General features: G+C 41.9%; 1 protein-coding gene across 3 annotated transcripts in view; it reads right to left on the bottom strand.

Annotated features, from left to right (window-relative positions):
- The window catches only part of NDST4 (N-deacetylase and N-sulfotransferase 4), a 108,789-nt gene that overhangs the window by 32,685 nt on the left and 59,521 nt on the right, over positions 1 to 16,583 (bottom strand). For all 3 annotated transcript variants that reach the window (XM_032684664.1, XM_032684663.1, XM_032684662.1), the window contains one exon: positions 1,015 to 1,102. In XM_032684664.1, coding sequence (XP_032540555.1) covers positions 1,015 to 1,102 — 88 coding nt within the window. The remainder of the gene's footprint in view (positions 1 to 1,014; positions 1,103 to 16,583) is intronic.

The following is a 16,583-nucleotide window of genomic DNA, read 5'->3' as shown; positions in this document are numbered from 1 at the left end:
AGGCTTCCTCATCTCCCTTCTGCCAGGGTGACCTGCCTTCCTCCACAGCTGCCTCGTGGTCCATGGAAGCAGGGACTGCATCATTCCCAGCTTTTAAACTCACCCTCCCATCCTCTTGCTGCTCCAGATGAGCATCCCAGCTTCCCTGAATGTGCTGACACCTGAGGATTTTGGAGCTGATCCTCAAAGGTGGGAAGGGTGTGGGGTTAGGAAAGGAGAAGGACAGGAGGTTCTCCCCTGCAGTGAATCTCTTTAGGCAGAGGATCCACCAGGGATCCTCATGGCTCAGTGGCAGTGGAAGGAAGCCTGAGTGGAGGTGCAGCAAAACGTTGAGGAGAAGGCAAAAGAGGAGGAAAAGAAATAAAATTTTTACAAAGGGCTATTGTGCTGGGGAGAAATGGAGCAAAAATGAGAAAGGGGTCATGAGGAGGAGGAGTAAAAGTGCCTGATGTTCCACAGGAGCAGTGCAAGTGTGCAGCCTGTTAGTGCCCCCCGTGTGGAGAGAGCAGGGTTTCAGGACAAATTCCTTTTCATGTTGTTTTCCTTTTATCATCCCTCCCGATTTGCAGATCCCTGAGACAGATCACCTTCACAGGCACGACAAAATCTTGTGCATCCATTCAAACGCTTCTGCCTCTTCAGAGGTTATGAAACGGGATTTTTCCAATCTTTTATATTTCATCGTGCCAGGAAAAAAACCCCTTAGCACGTCTTCTGTGCTGTCCTGTGGAACCAAAGATATCTCAGCAGCTACTGTGCCTCCTTTATCACCCTGAGATTTACTACCACACATCTTTCAGGAAAATACCAAGGGCATCTGAGGATGTACCTGAGCAGCTCATCCATAGTGCACCTTTACCCCTTTGGACACTGGCTGCTAAACTGGGGGAACATGTATTTCCCACTGCTCCACTGGCTCACTGCGTTGTTTAAAAAGGGCATGTTTAAAGCTAGGTTTGAAATTCTGTCCCCTATTTAACTGCAGCTACCTGAGAGCATGAAGTTCCTTCTTACCTGTGTGGTAAAATTTTCCTGAAAATCCAAGGTTGAAGGTAAAATTTGCAACCTGAGTGCGCAGTAAATTTTGAGTCTCTAGTAAAGCCTGAAATAAATAAGAAATTAAGATGCATTTAGAAAAGTTAATATTGATTTTTGGAATGCCTCGTTTTAAAAGTTGTGTCCAGCTGAGGAGATACAAAGAAAGAAGATACTGTTAAAATGCTTCACATTTTATTTTGGGCTCATTCTTTTTTATGAGGCTGTTACATCAGGCTGTGATGGTCTAGAAATGCTGGTGATAGTACCTAAGTACCCAAGGAGGGGACGGTTCTGTGGCTTGGACCAAGATATTATCCACTGCGGCAGTGATCTATGGCAGGACTTGGATCCAGCCATTCAGAGAAAACAATATACTGGCTCACTAAGCCCCCCATGCTCTGGGTTATTACTGAAGCTTGATAAAATGTGCTTAAAACCCGAAGTAAAATTAGGAATACTACTTGCCATCCAGACAGGGAGGCATTGGGCTTTACTTACCTGCAGAAACCTTATGGATTGTGTCTGAATGGCAAACTGAGGCCTAAGTGTGAATGAGCAAAACTCCAGTTTTGATCAACGGTACAAGTGATGTCCAGGTCAGAAAATAAATCCCTGTCTAAATATTTTTAGTCTCTCCTCCAGGTGAAAGATTGGCCCACTCTAAATGAAATGGAGGGAAAGGGTGTTGCTTATAGAAGAAATAGGTGTAGTCTTGCTCACCCATCCATTTTTTTTCCTTGGACGTTTCCAGTTACTAGAGAAGGAGAAAGGATGGTTCAGTCTGTGTGAGCTATTTACATTTACTATGAGTTGTCAACCTGGCGCTGCTTCTAAAGCTGCTCCTTGTGCACTTCCAATCACCAGCCCACGGAACGCGAGCAAGCTACACGTGAGATGGGCAGTGCATTTATCTCCCTATTGGTCTTGCCAATGCTGGATGGGTTATAAACTCTTATTTTCATCAATTTTCGGTGTCTCCATTATGTGGCTCTCGAGAACTCTTCCTATTATCTATTAATAACATTTCTATCGATCACGTTCTTGCCGAGTTCAGCGATAAAATGATTGCGGTGCTTTACACGCTCTCCCAGCCCAGCTAACGTTGTCCCTCATTTGAAAAAAAATTATATTTTGTGTGGTCATTACTAATTTCGCTGAACATTACAGGAAAATAGGGGGTTTTGCCTTTTTGCTGAGCCCACTGCTCTAATTTAAACTGCAGCAACCACCACCACCTCCACCTGGGACCGTAAACCAAAGTTATCTCCGGTCCGGTGTAAATGATGACACCAGGTTTAAGCAGCTGGGGTGTGTGAGTGTGACACAAAAGGTTGGCAGGCATTGTGCCTCTGCCTTCATTTTTTAAATAGAAACATTTATTAGGTGGCAAAGGAAGGTGTAAAGCAAAGAGGGTGTTTACCAGCTACAGCAGCCACCAAGCAAATTCCTCTCCTTGCTAAAGGAAATGAAGTAATGCAAGGACAGTAAATCTTGTGCTTTAGCATTAAATATTAAGGTAGCAGTATGGTTTGCAGCCTGTCTTGCCAGACATTTAGTAAGTTGATTATTTCAGCCCCGTGACAATTTCACATGTGGGACTATATTTACATAATATATAACAACTAAACGCTCACTAAAATGTAAAACCTCGGAGATCAACACCACTGTTAGCTGAGACATTGAGGAGAACCCCCAGCTGGCAAAACCTGGCACTAAATTGACACCATTTAAGTCAGAGGCACAAAATCTGAGTCATTGCATTTTAGAGCATCATTTTCCAAGCTGTGTACAGCATTTTAGATACGTTGAGAAAGACTGATGGGCTGAGCAAAATCGATTTAATTTCCCTTTGAGGAAAGAACATCTCGAGAAATTATCGTCACTTAACATATAGTGCAAGGAGGTGCACGAAACCATCATCATTATATCAGCCTGGCTTTTTCCCTCTCCTTTCCCTCACACCTCCATAAGATGACAGAACTGCGGGATGGGCAGGAGCCTTCCAGCCCGGTGAGGTCTCACTGAAAACACAGAGCAAGGATTAAGATGTAAATCCTATAACCTGCAGCGTGTCAAGCGTTTTTCTCTGTCTAAAGGACAAATCTGTCACTCAAACTGGATTTGGCTTGATCCTAAAGACTTTTTTTTTTTCATTGCCATTTCCATATATGCATATTAATTTATATAATGTGCAGCCAAATTTCAGTTTTATGACCTCACCTCTTTTCAGTACTAAGAAGATCTTGTCAGTTAAACCAGTCCAAGCTTATTTTGTCACTACTTGACTGTTTGGGGGAAGGGGAGTAATGTCTTCTACATCTTTAATTATGAAAAAACGGTTAAATAGATCATACTTAATCATTCTCCAAGGAAAGAACCATGGAACTCACCTGCACATGGAACACGTTTCCATGCCAGGCTAAGCAAAAAGTGGGTGTTTTTTAAGGTAATCTAAGCTGTTCTTTCAAACACAAACCCTTAATTGCCTGGAATCTCTCAAAAACTCACGGTTTTCATTCCATTAATTGATTCTTTGCTTTGTCAATGAAGCTTCTCTCTGACACCCACAAGACACAGTTTCTTCTTTATGTTGCATTTACATTCAGCAGCCTTTTACATTAATCCATATAATTACCTTTTGTAGATTTGAAGTTGCCATGTCTTTATTCTTCATAATTGGTGCATCTATTAGGAAGAAGTGATATTTTCCTGCTCTGTCCTTTTTAATTATAACTCTGTCCTTCATTTACATAATAAACTTTTTGGGGCGATTTCTGCAGGAACATTTCATGCCTAATAGGAAGCAATTTGCTTCCCTTCATTAAGTACATTAAAACTTCATGCCCCAGACATCATTGACTGTAAACATTTGATTCTGCTCGAATTTAATGCACCAAGGCATTTTGCTCTGCCATATTAGGTTTATTTATGTGCTCTGCTCTGGATTGTTAGCTGCTAATGAGACTTGGGCTCTTATTGCTCTAAGGCCTGAGCACTAACCTCATTTTAATGAGTTCATTATTTGCTGCCTCCTGAATGGAAGACAACAAATTTTCCTTTTAATTAAAGGTCAAAACACCTCTGGCTAAGGAAAGTGTAGAGGTTATCAAATCCTTAGAGAAGGGAGAAGAATGGCCATTTCTGATTTTGGTGCCAAGCATGGGCAGGCCAGGCTGAGGTAGGAGGTGTTTCTCTGGGGAGCAAAGCTCCGAATCTAAGCTAAGTGATAACAACACTAAAATGTGGTACTAGTTAAAAAAAAACAAAACAAAACAAAAACCAAACAAAACCAAACCTGAAAGTCAGCCAAAGTAATTAAAGAGGCTTTACTCCTCACCCAAAGGTCTGGGTGGATCAATAGTGCTGCTGAAGCGTGAGCCCTTCTTTGCATGTGCAATGATTTATAGGGTGAAGAGGACAGAGCCAGATTAATTCAGCCAACCAAACGTAAGCTCATATTTCTTATGGGGGAAAGTGAGGCAAAAGTGGTCAGTGCTGGGGCTGTTTGTAGTGAGACAGCAGGTGGGAAATGCAGCCCTGGGTTTGTGTGTGTGCAAGTGCTCTGACAGGGGGCTGGAAGCACAAATGGCAAGTTTGGTTAAACCAAAAAAAGGTTAATGATGGGAAATACTACACAGATCCTTGTCCTCTCTCTAGCATTCCATGCCTGGTCACCATCTTAAGGGCAGGCTGGCCAGTACTGGTTCATGGGCAGGGAAAGCCCAAGATGTCATTAGAGCTCCTGGTCAGACATGCACCCTTCCAGAGGCAACACTGGGAATGGGAATTTTGGGAAGCAGCAAAACCTCAAGGTCCTGGAGGTTCCTGTCCCTGTGGTGATGGTGCCCAGAGTGCCCAGCCTATGGGGCATTCCAGGCATTTCATTCCATGCCCAAGGAATCATGATTCTAAGCCTGTCCATGAGGGCTGCACAGTGTGGAGGGCAGATGAGAAAGGATGTAGCTCTTCACTCCGTCTGGAAGGAGAACAAGGGAAGGAGGGGAAGTCAGATATCCCTGTTTTCCATTGTATCTGTAATTTGCTGTCATCTTGAATTATTTTGCTTGCACAAACTCGTTCTAGGAAGTGCTTCTGGCGTGGGAGGATGTGCCAGTGTCTGGCATCCCAGGGGTACTTGGCCAAGGTTATGTTGTCCCATCACCTGCTGAGGGATATGACTGAGAATCTTGTCAAAAATGGGCTCACTTGCCATTACTCAAAGTCATTATTCATTTGGGAGCAGATCCTAGTGCTGGAAAGCGATTCCACTGCTGCAGGTTTTTTCTGTCTCGTGTGTGTGTATGTAATATCTATATATATGCTCACTAGATACACTTTTCTGTTTCTTTATATGTGCTGGAGATAGAAAATATGTGCAAATATTTGCACATATCTAACTTCGACATTACCTCTGCTTTGAGCAGGGGCTTAGATTAGATCACCTCCAGAAATCCCTTCCAACCAAAATTGGTTTTTGCTTCAAGACAGTTTTCTCAGGCTTCTCTGGCACATAGCTGTTATTAATGCCAAGAAGTCTTTTAATGCATTTATTCATTTTTGTCCCTAACATCTGTCCTTAGTGCTTTTGCAGTTATAGAGCCCCGAGGTTCATTCCCAAGCTGTTCCTTCCAGCAATTTGCTGGTGGTCTGTGGAAAGTTGGAGGACTACAAAGCAGTAGTTTTGCTCTTGATTTCCGACTGAAAATTTGTAGGGAAGAAAAAAAGCAGAGAATGTTTTCAGTGACGTTTCTCTACACTGCAAGCAGCTGCTGTCAGCATGTGATTTTTTTTTTTTGATTGCCTCTTCCTGCTCTTGCTCATTCCCTGAAATCTATGCTAGGAAAAAAAAAAATAAAAAAATCTGACTATGCCTGATGTGGTCTTGGCAATTTTCAAAGCCAGTGGAACCGGAATTGATAGGAATACCACAGAATAGTTATAATCATAGTAAAGATTGGAAGGAAGGTGTACAATAATAACTAGCCACTTTTTTTTTTTTATTCTGATAGGGAAACTGAATTTGTAAAGAAAAAAAGTCCTGTCTAGCCTGACATCACTGATGGGGTCACTGCAAGACCAGGATTCTGGGTTCCTTATTTTCAGCTTTCAGTTTGGAGCCCAAATTTCTATCATAAGGGGGACAATCAGCTCAGCTGTGCCTGCACTTGGGGAGGAATTACAAACCCCCTGAAGCCGAGGGGATGATTTCTGTGTGGGGAGGATTTCAACCACTTCACGTGCTCGTAATGGATAATACCTTAGAGCAGGAATTGTGAGGAATTCACATTATTGACGTACTGGCTGGAGTCTGAAAGGAGTTTAGGGGTTGAAGTTAGTCCAGTCTTTAGTGGGATTTTGCAATCCCTCACCCTGTGTGCCCATGCCAAGCCTGGCTGGCATAGCTGGTAACCAGGGCCCAGCTCAGTGGGCGGCTGCCAACCCTCACGGATTCGTGTTCCCTCTGGAGACACTTTTCACTCAGTGCTTTACACACATGGTGTCATTCCCAGTGCTGGCTGCCAGAGCACTCAGCACAGCAGGATTTGGCCCTTGTCCTGCCTTGCTGAGAGGTAGGATTGCACTTGTTGTGTATTTATTTCTGTGAAGTGCTATGCTAATCTATAGTGCCATATAAATAATTAATAGGCAGCTCTGGGATGGGGCCGAGCACAGCCAGCTCTGTCTGCAGATCTATTTTTTATTATAGAGCTATTACTTGAGTTCTGTTCAGCATTTCCCCCGAGTTGGCTGCCTTTGTGTGAGGTCTGAGAGGATGTGTGGGTTTATTTGAAGCAAGAAGAAAGTGATGATTTGCACTCGTGTGTAATATGTTTACTGCAAACAGAGAAATTTATTTTTCCTTTATGAGTGGAATACCCAATTTATCAGCTCTACTTCTGCTGCTGTTTTGTAACTCTGTCCTAAAGTCAGGAAACTGCCAGGAGTCTACTTGCCTTTAATTCAGCACAGAGGAATGCATCTGTCCCAGCAAAGGTTCGGCTTGTTTCAGCTGAATGGGATGAATGGAGTGATATTGCATCAAATTTACTACCTACTCATGACTGATTAATAACATCCCTGAGAACTCAGAATGTGCCTGTTGGTGAAGTATTAGATGAGAGATGATGCTGGAATTGTGCCACAGGTATCCCAGCAAGTGAGAGCACCTTGACCAACCACTCACATTTGGGTGCACAGATATGTAAATTTATCCATGGAAATTGTTCAGTCCCTCGTCTTGGAAAAAGGAATTCATGGCCTTGTTAGAACACCTAGCAGCAAAAAGCTCAAATGAAGAGCAAGGGGACAGGCTAACGGGGCAAAAGGAATAAATTAAAAGTAAAGAGCACGAATAAAAAGCAGGGTTTGTTTTAACTGGGGCCACGCAGATGAGTTAATGCAACTGCTTCCCATTCTCCAGCCCTGTCTGGCTGGGGAAGATCAAAGATCTGGCTGGGGCAGGGCTGGGAGCATGCACAGGACCTGCTGCTGGTCCCACAGGAGCAGGGAATGGCCGCAGCAGTTCCCTGCAAGCAGTGATTGCTGTCCTGTGTTGGCGCTGCCCGCTGAAAAGATTTACAGCCTCTTTGGGAAATCACTGAGGGGCTCCAATATCAATCACTGCTGATTCTGAAGGATTTTTTAGGAATACTAAGCAAATCTGCTGACAAATCCTGGAAAGGGAAAAACCAGCAGGTGCCCAGGCTGAGAATGGGTGGTGGTTCCCTGTGGCTGTGGGGACGCTGCTGCCTCAAGCCCCAGGGCTGGCCAGGATCCTTCCCCTCAGGTTCCTGCAGCAGGGACAGGAGCTGGGGGCACTTCCAGCAGAAGGGCTTTAGAGCTTATCTCTTATCAGTTCCAATTTCTCAAAAGCTGAAGCATTTTCAGCGAAAGAAATCTGTTGCAGAAAGGCCCTTCAGGCTGGGGAAGCAGGAGGAGGCAGGTGGGGTTCGTCTGTCTCCGGTTCCATTGCAGAGCTGGCAAGGAAGAGGCCCGAAAGGCAGAGGCAGAACCATCGTCTCAGCTCTGATCAATCACCAAAATAACCCCTAAAATAAGTATTGAACGAGAAAACCGTCTCGAGGCTTTAAAGGGACCAACCACAACAAGGTTTAAAATAGCATGTTAATAAAAAATTCAGGTTCAATGGTTATGATCCCGTTGCAGCAAAGTGTAGTGTGTCAGTCACTGTGCTGTGTGTCACAACAGGAAAACCCGGGGAGGAGTTTAGGAATGTTTAGGCCATGCCAAAGAAAGATCAAAGTCTCCCCTTCTTTGGCACAACACAGATATAGAATAAAAGACAATTAGCATCAACAACTGCAGTTTGGTTTAGTTGTGTGTGCTTGCTTTCTCTGGTTTCTTGGTGGTTCAGAATTGCTTCCTTAAGCAAAAAAAACCCCAACAACAAAAAAACCCCAACTTGTTATAGATGGGCACTCAGTTGCTGTAAATTATTTGAGGACTGGACTAATGGAGACTACCTTATTTATCTTCTTTCATTTGTGGATTTGGATCTACTAAGCTTTAATCAGAGTAGTTTTCTGTTCCTTTACCGCCCTTGGAAATAATTTACTTGGAAAACTTGTCATAAAAATAAAACTTCCTTAAAGTTCTCAGTACGGACATTTATCTCAAAATTCTGAACTCCTACCAGCAATCTCAAAGTTCTGCTTTAATTTACTGCTTTACAAACTAACTGATGTATATGCTTTGTGCTGGGGAATTAAGCTTTTTTTTTTTTTTTTCCCAGCACAGTTTCAATCATAAGGAGAGATTGGAAGAGGTGATATATTGAAAATTCAGGTCTGTCCTTCAGCTTTTGGAATGGGCGTGTTGGCACAGTGATGGATAGATCCAGTGGCTCCAAGAGAGCACCTCCATATGTTTAAATAAGAGCTTCTAAAGCTTTTAAATGGGGAGGGGGGGGGGGGGGGGGAAATGAACTCACAGCAGGTACTAATTTCTCTTTTCCTGTTGTCAGTGGTAAAAAACAGGAATGTCCAAAATATCCAATGCGAGAGCAGAAAGAGGCCTTTCCTTGGCAATTTTTTTCATCTGTGAATGGATATTTTTAAACTCCCATGCTCAATATTTCCAATTTTGTTGTCCTTCCTATCATTAATTGCTATTTTTCCTTATAACCTCTTCTAAAGTATGTAGTGGGAATACCAGATCATTCACTCAAATAATTACTCTACACCTGCAGCCTGTGTGCTTTGTTAATTTTTTTTCCCCTATGCAAGTGTGTGCACTGCTCACCCTCTCCATGAAAATCAGAAACCAGGGAAGTCCAGAGAACTATTTTCACCAGTTATTCTGAAAACTGGAGTTTGCAAAATCCATCCCAGAAAACCCTCCTGCTTTATTATCCTTCCCAGCTCGAAGCCAGCACAGTGAGTTGTCCAGTGAGAAGGAAGCTGGAGTTGTCCAGTGAGAAGGAAGCTGGAGGATCCAAAGCAGTGTTAAGTTTCTACTCAATTCTCTTGAATGGAAACATCAAAGGCCAGGATGTTCTCCAATAAAATCAATCCAGATCACCAACTGGGGATGGCACATTTGAAATCAAGCACCTCAGAAATTCCAGCGGGTTACTTTTTCATAGAACTAAGGAGTTATAGAGAAAAGTGACAATGGCTCTCTCTAACAGTCAAAGGAAATGGTTCAGGTTAAAAAGTATCATCACACCTCTCCAAAAGCTCCCTGAGCAGGGAAGAGGATCACCTGGCTCTCCAGGCTCTGGAACAGACCCTGAGCAAGGACAATACCCACTCCTGCCCCAGCAGTGGGAGGTCACCAGGGAATTTCGGCCACCAGAGAGAAAAAGAGGTTTGGGTTAAATTTCCTACTGTCTGATGGAGCTCATCCCTTTCTAGATGCTGCTAAATCATTCCTGACAGGGATGACTTTATCCCCAGGGCTTCCAAAACTGCTTCTGACAAACAACCTTGTTTGGTGTTGGAATGTGCTGGATTTCCCGGAGCGCTGTGCGCCCATCCACAATGTTTCCTGTCGGGAAGGTGTGCCTGTGTTCTCCTCGAGCTCCTCATCCCTGATTTCCTAAGTGCCACAGGACCAATGCTGTGCTGTGCCTGAGAACGCCAGGTGAATTATTTGGCAGGGAAAGAGAACATTTCCAACAGGCATTTTTTTACAGAGAGTGGTTACTGATGTCTTTTATGACGTGTTTTCTCGGCTGCTTGGAAGAGAATGGGAACATAATTCCGAAATTTCTCATTCCTTTGCTCAACTTATCACTTGTATGAGAACACGTTCCCATGGTGGATAGAGCCTTCCACAGGGAATAGTTCTTGGGGAAAGCTGTGGCCTGCATCCTAGAAGAAGGGTATGTCTTCTGAGAGTATTAATATCTGATGACAACAGTAACACAGTGAAAAATCAGTGTTTCTGATGTTTGTGAGCCTTTCATAAGTCTCAAAACAGCTGAAATTTTGGGGTTTTCTGTGTTCTCACATATATGAGAATACTGGTTTTCAAACTTTATGGTGAATAGATCTCTAGGACTTAGGAAGAGGGAAGAGAGCTGGGCTCACCAGCACATTAAATACTTGCATAGCATTGTCTCAGAAAACAAAAGAAGCACAGAAAGGTTGTTTAAAAAAGGTCCCTATTTCAAACCATTCCTATGCATTTCAGTGGCAAGCCATTACTGAGTCAGTTCCCTTTTACATCTAATTGCTTTTGATCTTAATCATTAAAGGCAGAACTTTTTTCTCTAAATATTCCCATTGAAAAGTGTAGAAAAGTATGAATCCATGTGAAGTATGAATCCATGTAATACAGGACCATCAAACAGAGAAAAATATGTTCAGCCAACTATCCACCTTTTAATTTTAGTTGTTACACTAAATTTCCACTCATTTCTGAAGTGAGGGATTCTATTACTCTCCTAGCTGAAGGGTAGTGCCATAATTTTATTTTACACGGGAGTAGCTGTTTAAAAAATCATAAATCCTGACTTGCTGGGATAGGTTTCACTTGGCTCATGCTCTGCTGGACAAACGGGATCATTGGGCAAGGTGTACATCCAAATCCTGAAAGTAATCTGCAACGAGACATAGGTGGTACTTTTCCATTGTGGAAAATATTCCTTGTTCCTCAAGCTCTTCCATGGGCTCTGCATTCCCTCTTCTTTGCCCCCTGCTGGGGTTTAGCACCCCCCCGAAGGTTACAGAACCGGCAACCAGCCCCTGAAATGACTAAAACCAGAATATTGTTGCTGGGCTTTGAAATGCACCTGCTGCCTGAAATCCCCTCTGGTCTTTAACTTGGGGCTCCTCTGCAACACCCACCTTGGAAAATTTACAGCAGGGATGGGTAGCTTTTATTTCCTGATAATGTACTGGCAGCATGTTCCCAGTTACAGGAGAAATAATAGTGAGAGCATATGGGGAAACTGTATTCCCTTACCTAATAACAAATACAGTGGAATCACACTTTATAATACCACAGACATATTTGTTTATGGTGCACATAAATCCTGGGACATGTTACCAGGAAGACACATGCAGAGCTTTTTTTTATTAAAGCATTTGCATTCTGCAGATGAACCTGATTTTTTTTTAATGTAATGCATTATTATTATTATTATTATTATTATTATTATTATTATTATTTTATTATTAACCATGCAGAGGGTATCCTCAGCAGTTCACACTTAAGCCTGGAACTCCATCAAAGATTTCCTAAATTAATACGATTATGGAGTATTTAGCCTCTATTAATTATAGATTCATATAGATTAATGCTTATTTATCCGTGTATATTCAATTAATTCCCAAACATTTGTGCTAATTTGTTTAAAAACTTACAGTAAATATTATTACAAAGGAGGTTTTCAGTCTTTGTAGCCCTTGGGGATTAAAAGTTACTGGAAAATGGAGAGAGCATGGCCCTGATCCAGCTTTGATCCTCATCCCTTGGGCCTCTCTCCCATGTCCTGCTTTTCCCCAGGCACAACCTGCTGCCCGTGTGATCTGCCCTGTTCAAACAATTGGAACTCCACCAAAAAAGCACTTGTGCTCTGCAGAATCACTGACAGCTTTAAGAGCCAATATTTCATGAGGTTTGGGGAAGGCAAGCAAATCCAGTCTGCTGTCAAAAATGTGAATTCCAACATCCTTTATCCTGCTTTTACTTGAAGAGCTGATGTTTTGGGGTGAAAAGACATACAGGTGCTTGAAGCCCATGGCTTTAATTCAATCTGAATTTAGTTCAAGTATAATATCGAGACAATTTTTAGAAATTGCCTCAGTGTTGATATTTGGGATTTAATATGTAATGTAAAAGCTACATTAATAATTCTGGCTTTTACATGAAATGAAGAGGCAGTATAAACCTGAAATATCCATTGCCTGGGATGTTCTCATATTAAAGAAGTCTCTCAGCAGAGTGTGAATTATTTTCATTTTTTAATTTCTGGAAGATCAGCAATTCCAAAGCTCCATTTAATTATGATCTTTGGAATACTTTTTTTTTTTTAATATTCTACAAACTGCCCACTTTTGCTTTAGTCTGCCAGAGCAGATGAGCTGGCAGAACATAATTTTGTTCGAATCATATTCTGGTGAAACAGTCTGCATTTAATAAATCAACATTTTGCCACGAGAAGCTGTTTCACTGGAGCAGTCCAAGTTGATGGAGTAGCAAGAATATAAACTTCATTTTCCTCTGCATTGCCACTTTGCCATTATGGAAGGATTTTTCACCCTATTTAGTCCAAGGATAAATGGCTACACAAGTTGCAAGGAAGGAAAACTAAAATCCTAACCTCAAATCCTTTAAAGTTTTCCATGCTTTGGTCAGAAAGTATTGGGAAGGTGATATTAGTGGGAATTAAAAGAAAGAACAAAAACACAGAGAAGAGTAAGGTTTATAGACATTTAGAGGAATTGTCCTGGCCCGGTAAATGATGTTTATGATTTAAAAAATTAATAATCCGTGGTTTTATTCCCTAAACAAGACAAACTCTGGGCTCTAAGCAGGGAAAGGTGCTCGTGGAGAAGCCCTCAGTGGAAGGACACCACGTTGCCCTGGTAGTCCTTCTGTGCCAGCCTTAATTGGAAATACAGGAGCTTTTTGTCATCTGCTCCACTCACCAGTGATAAATGCTGGAGTTTTTACACCAGGACACTCCAGTGCATCCAGTGTGGTGCAGTAAATCAAACCCTAACCAACAAAAACACTGCCCAGAAAGCTCCAGAGTGCTTTAACTAATGCACTGGTTTGCAGGAAATTGTGAATAGCTTATCCTTTGATTTTCCTGTAAATTTTGGAAATGAAATTCTACTTGGAACTGAACAAAAAAAGTTTTGTTTTCTTCCTGAAATTTCTGGAGAGAAATTCCTAACTATTATGAAATATCTATAAAATAGTGTAATGGTTGAAATGATAAATTACAGTATTTAGTATTTCCATTGCAAATTTAGAAGTTTTGTCAACCTATTTAAATTAATAAGTAGTCCTGTATCAGAATATTATAAATGCCTAAGAGACCAAAAATATTCTTTTGTACTTTAAGAAACGAATTAACAGCAATCAAAAATCATTTTTTATCTAAGTAGTGTAGGACTGGCGAGTGTTTTTTACAATGTGCTATTCAACAGTAAAGAGAAGAATGTGAAAAATATATAGAATTTTAATAAAGAAAAAGACACTTAAACTGTAAGGCCCTGTGCAGGTGAATCTCTTAAACAGTGCCTTTGGTGCTCTTGGCTCTCACCCCACCAGGAGGAGGCTGGGGATGCAAAAGCTGCAATTTGTTAGCTTTTCCCTAAAAGCCCTTAATGTTATTCTGCCTGTGTGGAAAGGAGACAGGTGGAGATGTAAAACATCATAAGTAAAAGCTGTAATTGGAGGGGTCTTTGGCCATAGTCATGGAAAAGATAAAGATCATAGGATTTGAGTTGTGGGAGTATGTATGTATATAGGTATAAGGATGGATGGATGGACAGGTGTATAGATATGTCTAAGGATTTGAAGCCAGACATAGTCAAATATATTTGTTTTCATACTACATTATGATACAGAGATGGACGGAAAATGCTCAGTTAATGATTTAATTTAAACAGCTGAACTTTCAAATTTCTCCTTTTCTCTCGGAGATTTTCTCCATTACTCATCTGTTTGTCCATCCCTCTGTCTCTTCAACCTTTTCCCACTTTCCCATCATTTGAATAGTGCCAACGGTGCCAAGCTGAGCTTTTGCTCTAAGTGTTCCTTCTGCTCACATTTGGATGACAAAGGCATATTTAAAGTTCACTTAAGTAACACTGCTCCTGAAGGCACTGCATTATACATGGCATTCAGGGTAATGTGTTTATTGCTGCATCAAGTGCTTTTAAGGCAATAATTACCACTGCTCTTGCAGCCTGCACTGCCTGGCCTTTCTACAAGGCTATTTCATCATTCCACAGTGGTATTTTGTTGTGCAGGAAGCAATTGTTATTGCTCTTTTTTAACTAATATGCCTTGTTTTAAAGCTCAGGTTAATGCAGGTCTCTCGAGGGGCTGCTATAAAGCAGCCGTGGTTTTTGGCTCCTATGGATTCCCTAAATGAAACTAAATTAAGTAGAGCACCACGTGTGTCCTGGAAATGTACTCCAGTATGACACAACCTATGACTTCAGAGTTATTTTGGAGAAGGGATTCAAGAAATCAGTACAAATCCAGGAAATCAGGGAGAGTGTAGCCAAAGGAGTGTGTCACCAGGCAGTGGTGCTGAGTCAGGCTCTGAGCACTAGAAATCTCTGAATGAGACCAATAACTGAAAAAACTGCCCATTCCGTATTTGAAAATGCATTGTGCTGTTTTTTTAACATTTCAAAATGGTTAATCTTTTTCAAAATTAACTTTTTGTTAAATAGCCGGCAGGATGATTTTTCTCTGTTGTTTTTTTTTTTTTTTTTAATTCACTTTCTTGCTTCATGGAAGAGTCAACTTTTTTCCCAGCCCTTTCAGATTTGAGATGATTCTGTGGTGCTTGTACAAACACTATTGAATTGGACATGCAACCCTGCAGACTAAAAACCAGCGTGTGTCCTCTGGGACAGGAGAACACTGAGTGAGTTCTCAGGTGTTCGGGAAAATCTCGATTAGACCATGTGACAGAGCGAGAGACACATGGAAGGAATGTGATTGTTTAACAAGTGAAAGAGTGAGAAAATTAGAGCCACCAGAATTTGTTTTCTGTCAAGACCTGCCAAATCTTCAGTGGGAACCTGGCGGAGGAGAGAACCCCAAATCTCTTATCATTGGGGGAGGGTACTTGGATACACAGTCAATTCATAAGGCTGCCAAGGAGGAAAAGAAATGTTTTGCTGGTGGCAAAGGAATTGTGGTTTTGAACTATGCTGGTACTGAAATTCTGAATGAAAGAAGAGTCTATTGAAACAAAAGAATTATGGAACATTTGGTGTGATGTATCTTGACAAGGCACTTGAGCAGTATTCAACACTCAAATTATTACAGAAAGAATTGGGTGATTCAGGAGACCCAGACAAGGAAAATATTGAATGAACTGTCATCTCTGATGAAGCAGAATGGAGCAGACACTCCCATTTTTAAAAAGATTGTCTGATTATTAAGGTTTTCTTATAATGCCTCTCAGCTACTATTTAAATTCATTTTTAAATGCTTTAGGACCATCCAAAAGTGGGAACTCCAGAATTTCACTTGGCCGTGCTCTTCACTGCCGCTCTCAAGTGCTTTAAAAGGTGACATTAGTGCCACACAGCCTGTAATGACTAATGCTTGGCTGTCTCCTCTGGCCTCCTGTGCTCATTCATCTCCTGCTTTTGGTTTCTCCCTGAACTGCCCAGTGGTCTGGGCCTTATTAGAAGGGTAGAGGGATGATTATTTTATCTCACATCATCAGCAGGGAAGCAACTGCTCTTTGCAGCTTCTGCTGAAGGAAAAAGCCCCAGATGAATGAACAATAAAAAGGGGTTTGTTTCCTGTCTCTCTTTATGGCACAGGGAGTTTTGAGTGTTGCCCAAGCTCTGGGGATTTAGGGGATTATAGTGAGGCCATTTGGAAGCACCTGGATGCAGACTGAGGTGTTGGGCTGCTGTAGCTTCGCCATAACCTTCCCTACAGTTCAGTGTGAGTGTAGGATGGGCACAAGGGCGTCCAGAGGAACACCTCAGAAACCTGAGTTAGAAATCCAAGTATCCATTGTCATCTGCCCTGCCTCTTTGCACACAGCAGCACGGAGAGCTTGGCTCACCCTGTGCCCACCCACAGCTTTGTACCAACTGATCACTCTGCCATGCCTGGGGATGTGGCCCAGACATGTCCAGTTATTCCACCTGAAAGCAGTTGTCCTTGCTCAAAGATCAGGAGAGGCAAGTGCAAGAGATATTCAGTTGTTGAGCTCAGCCTCCTGCTGAGCCAGTAGTCCTTAATTTGGAATTACCATAAAAGATGCAACTCCAACATGAATTGTTGCCTTTAAAATACTGAAATGAGCCAAAAATCACAGCCTTTAAGTGTTCCAGGCATTTTAATGATGGTGAAGGTCAAAG

This window comes from Chiroxiphia lanceolata, chromosome 4 (genome assembly GCF_009829145.1).
Source record: "Chiroxiphia lanceolata isolate bChiLan1 chromosome 4, bChiLan1.pri, whole genome shotgun sequence".
NCBI classification, from domain to species: domain Eukaryota; kingdom Metazoa; phylum Chordata; class Aves; order Passeriformes; family Pipridae; genus Chiroxiphia; species Chiroxiphia lanceolata.
The sequence above is the reverse complement of the archived record's forward strand: the minus strand, read 5'-3'. Positions and strand labels throughout refer to the sequence as shown.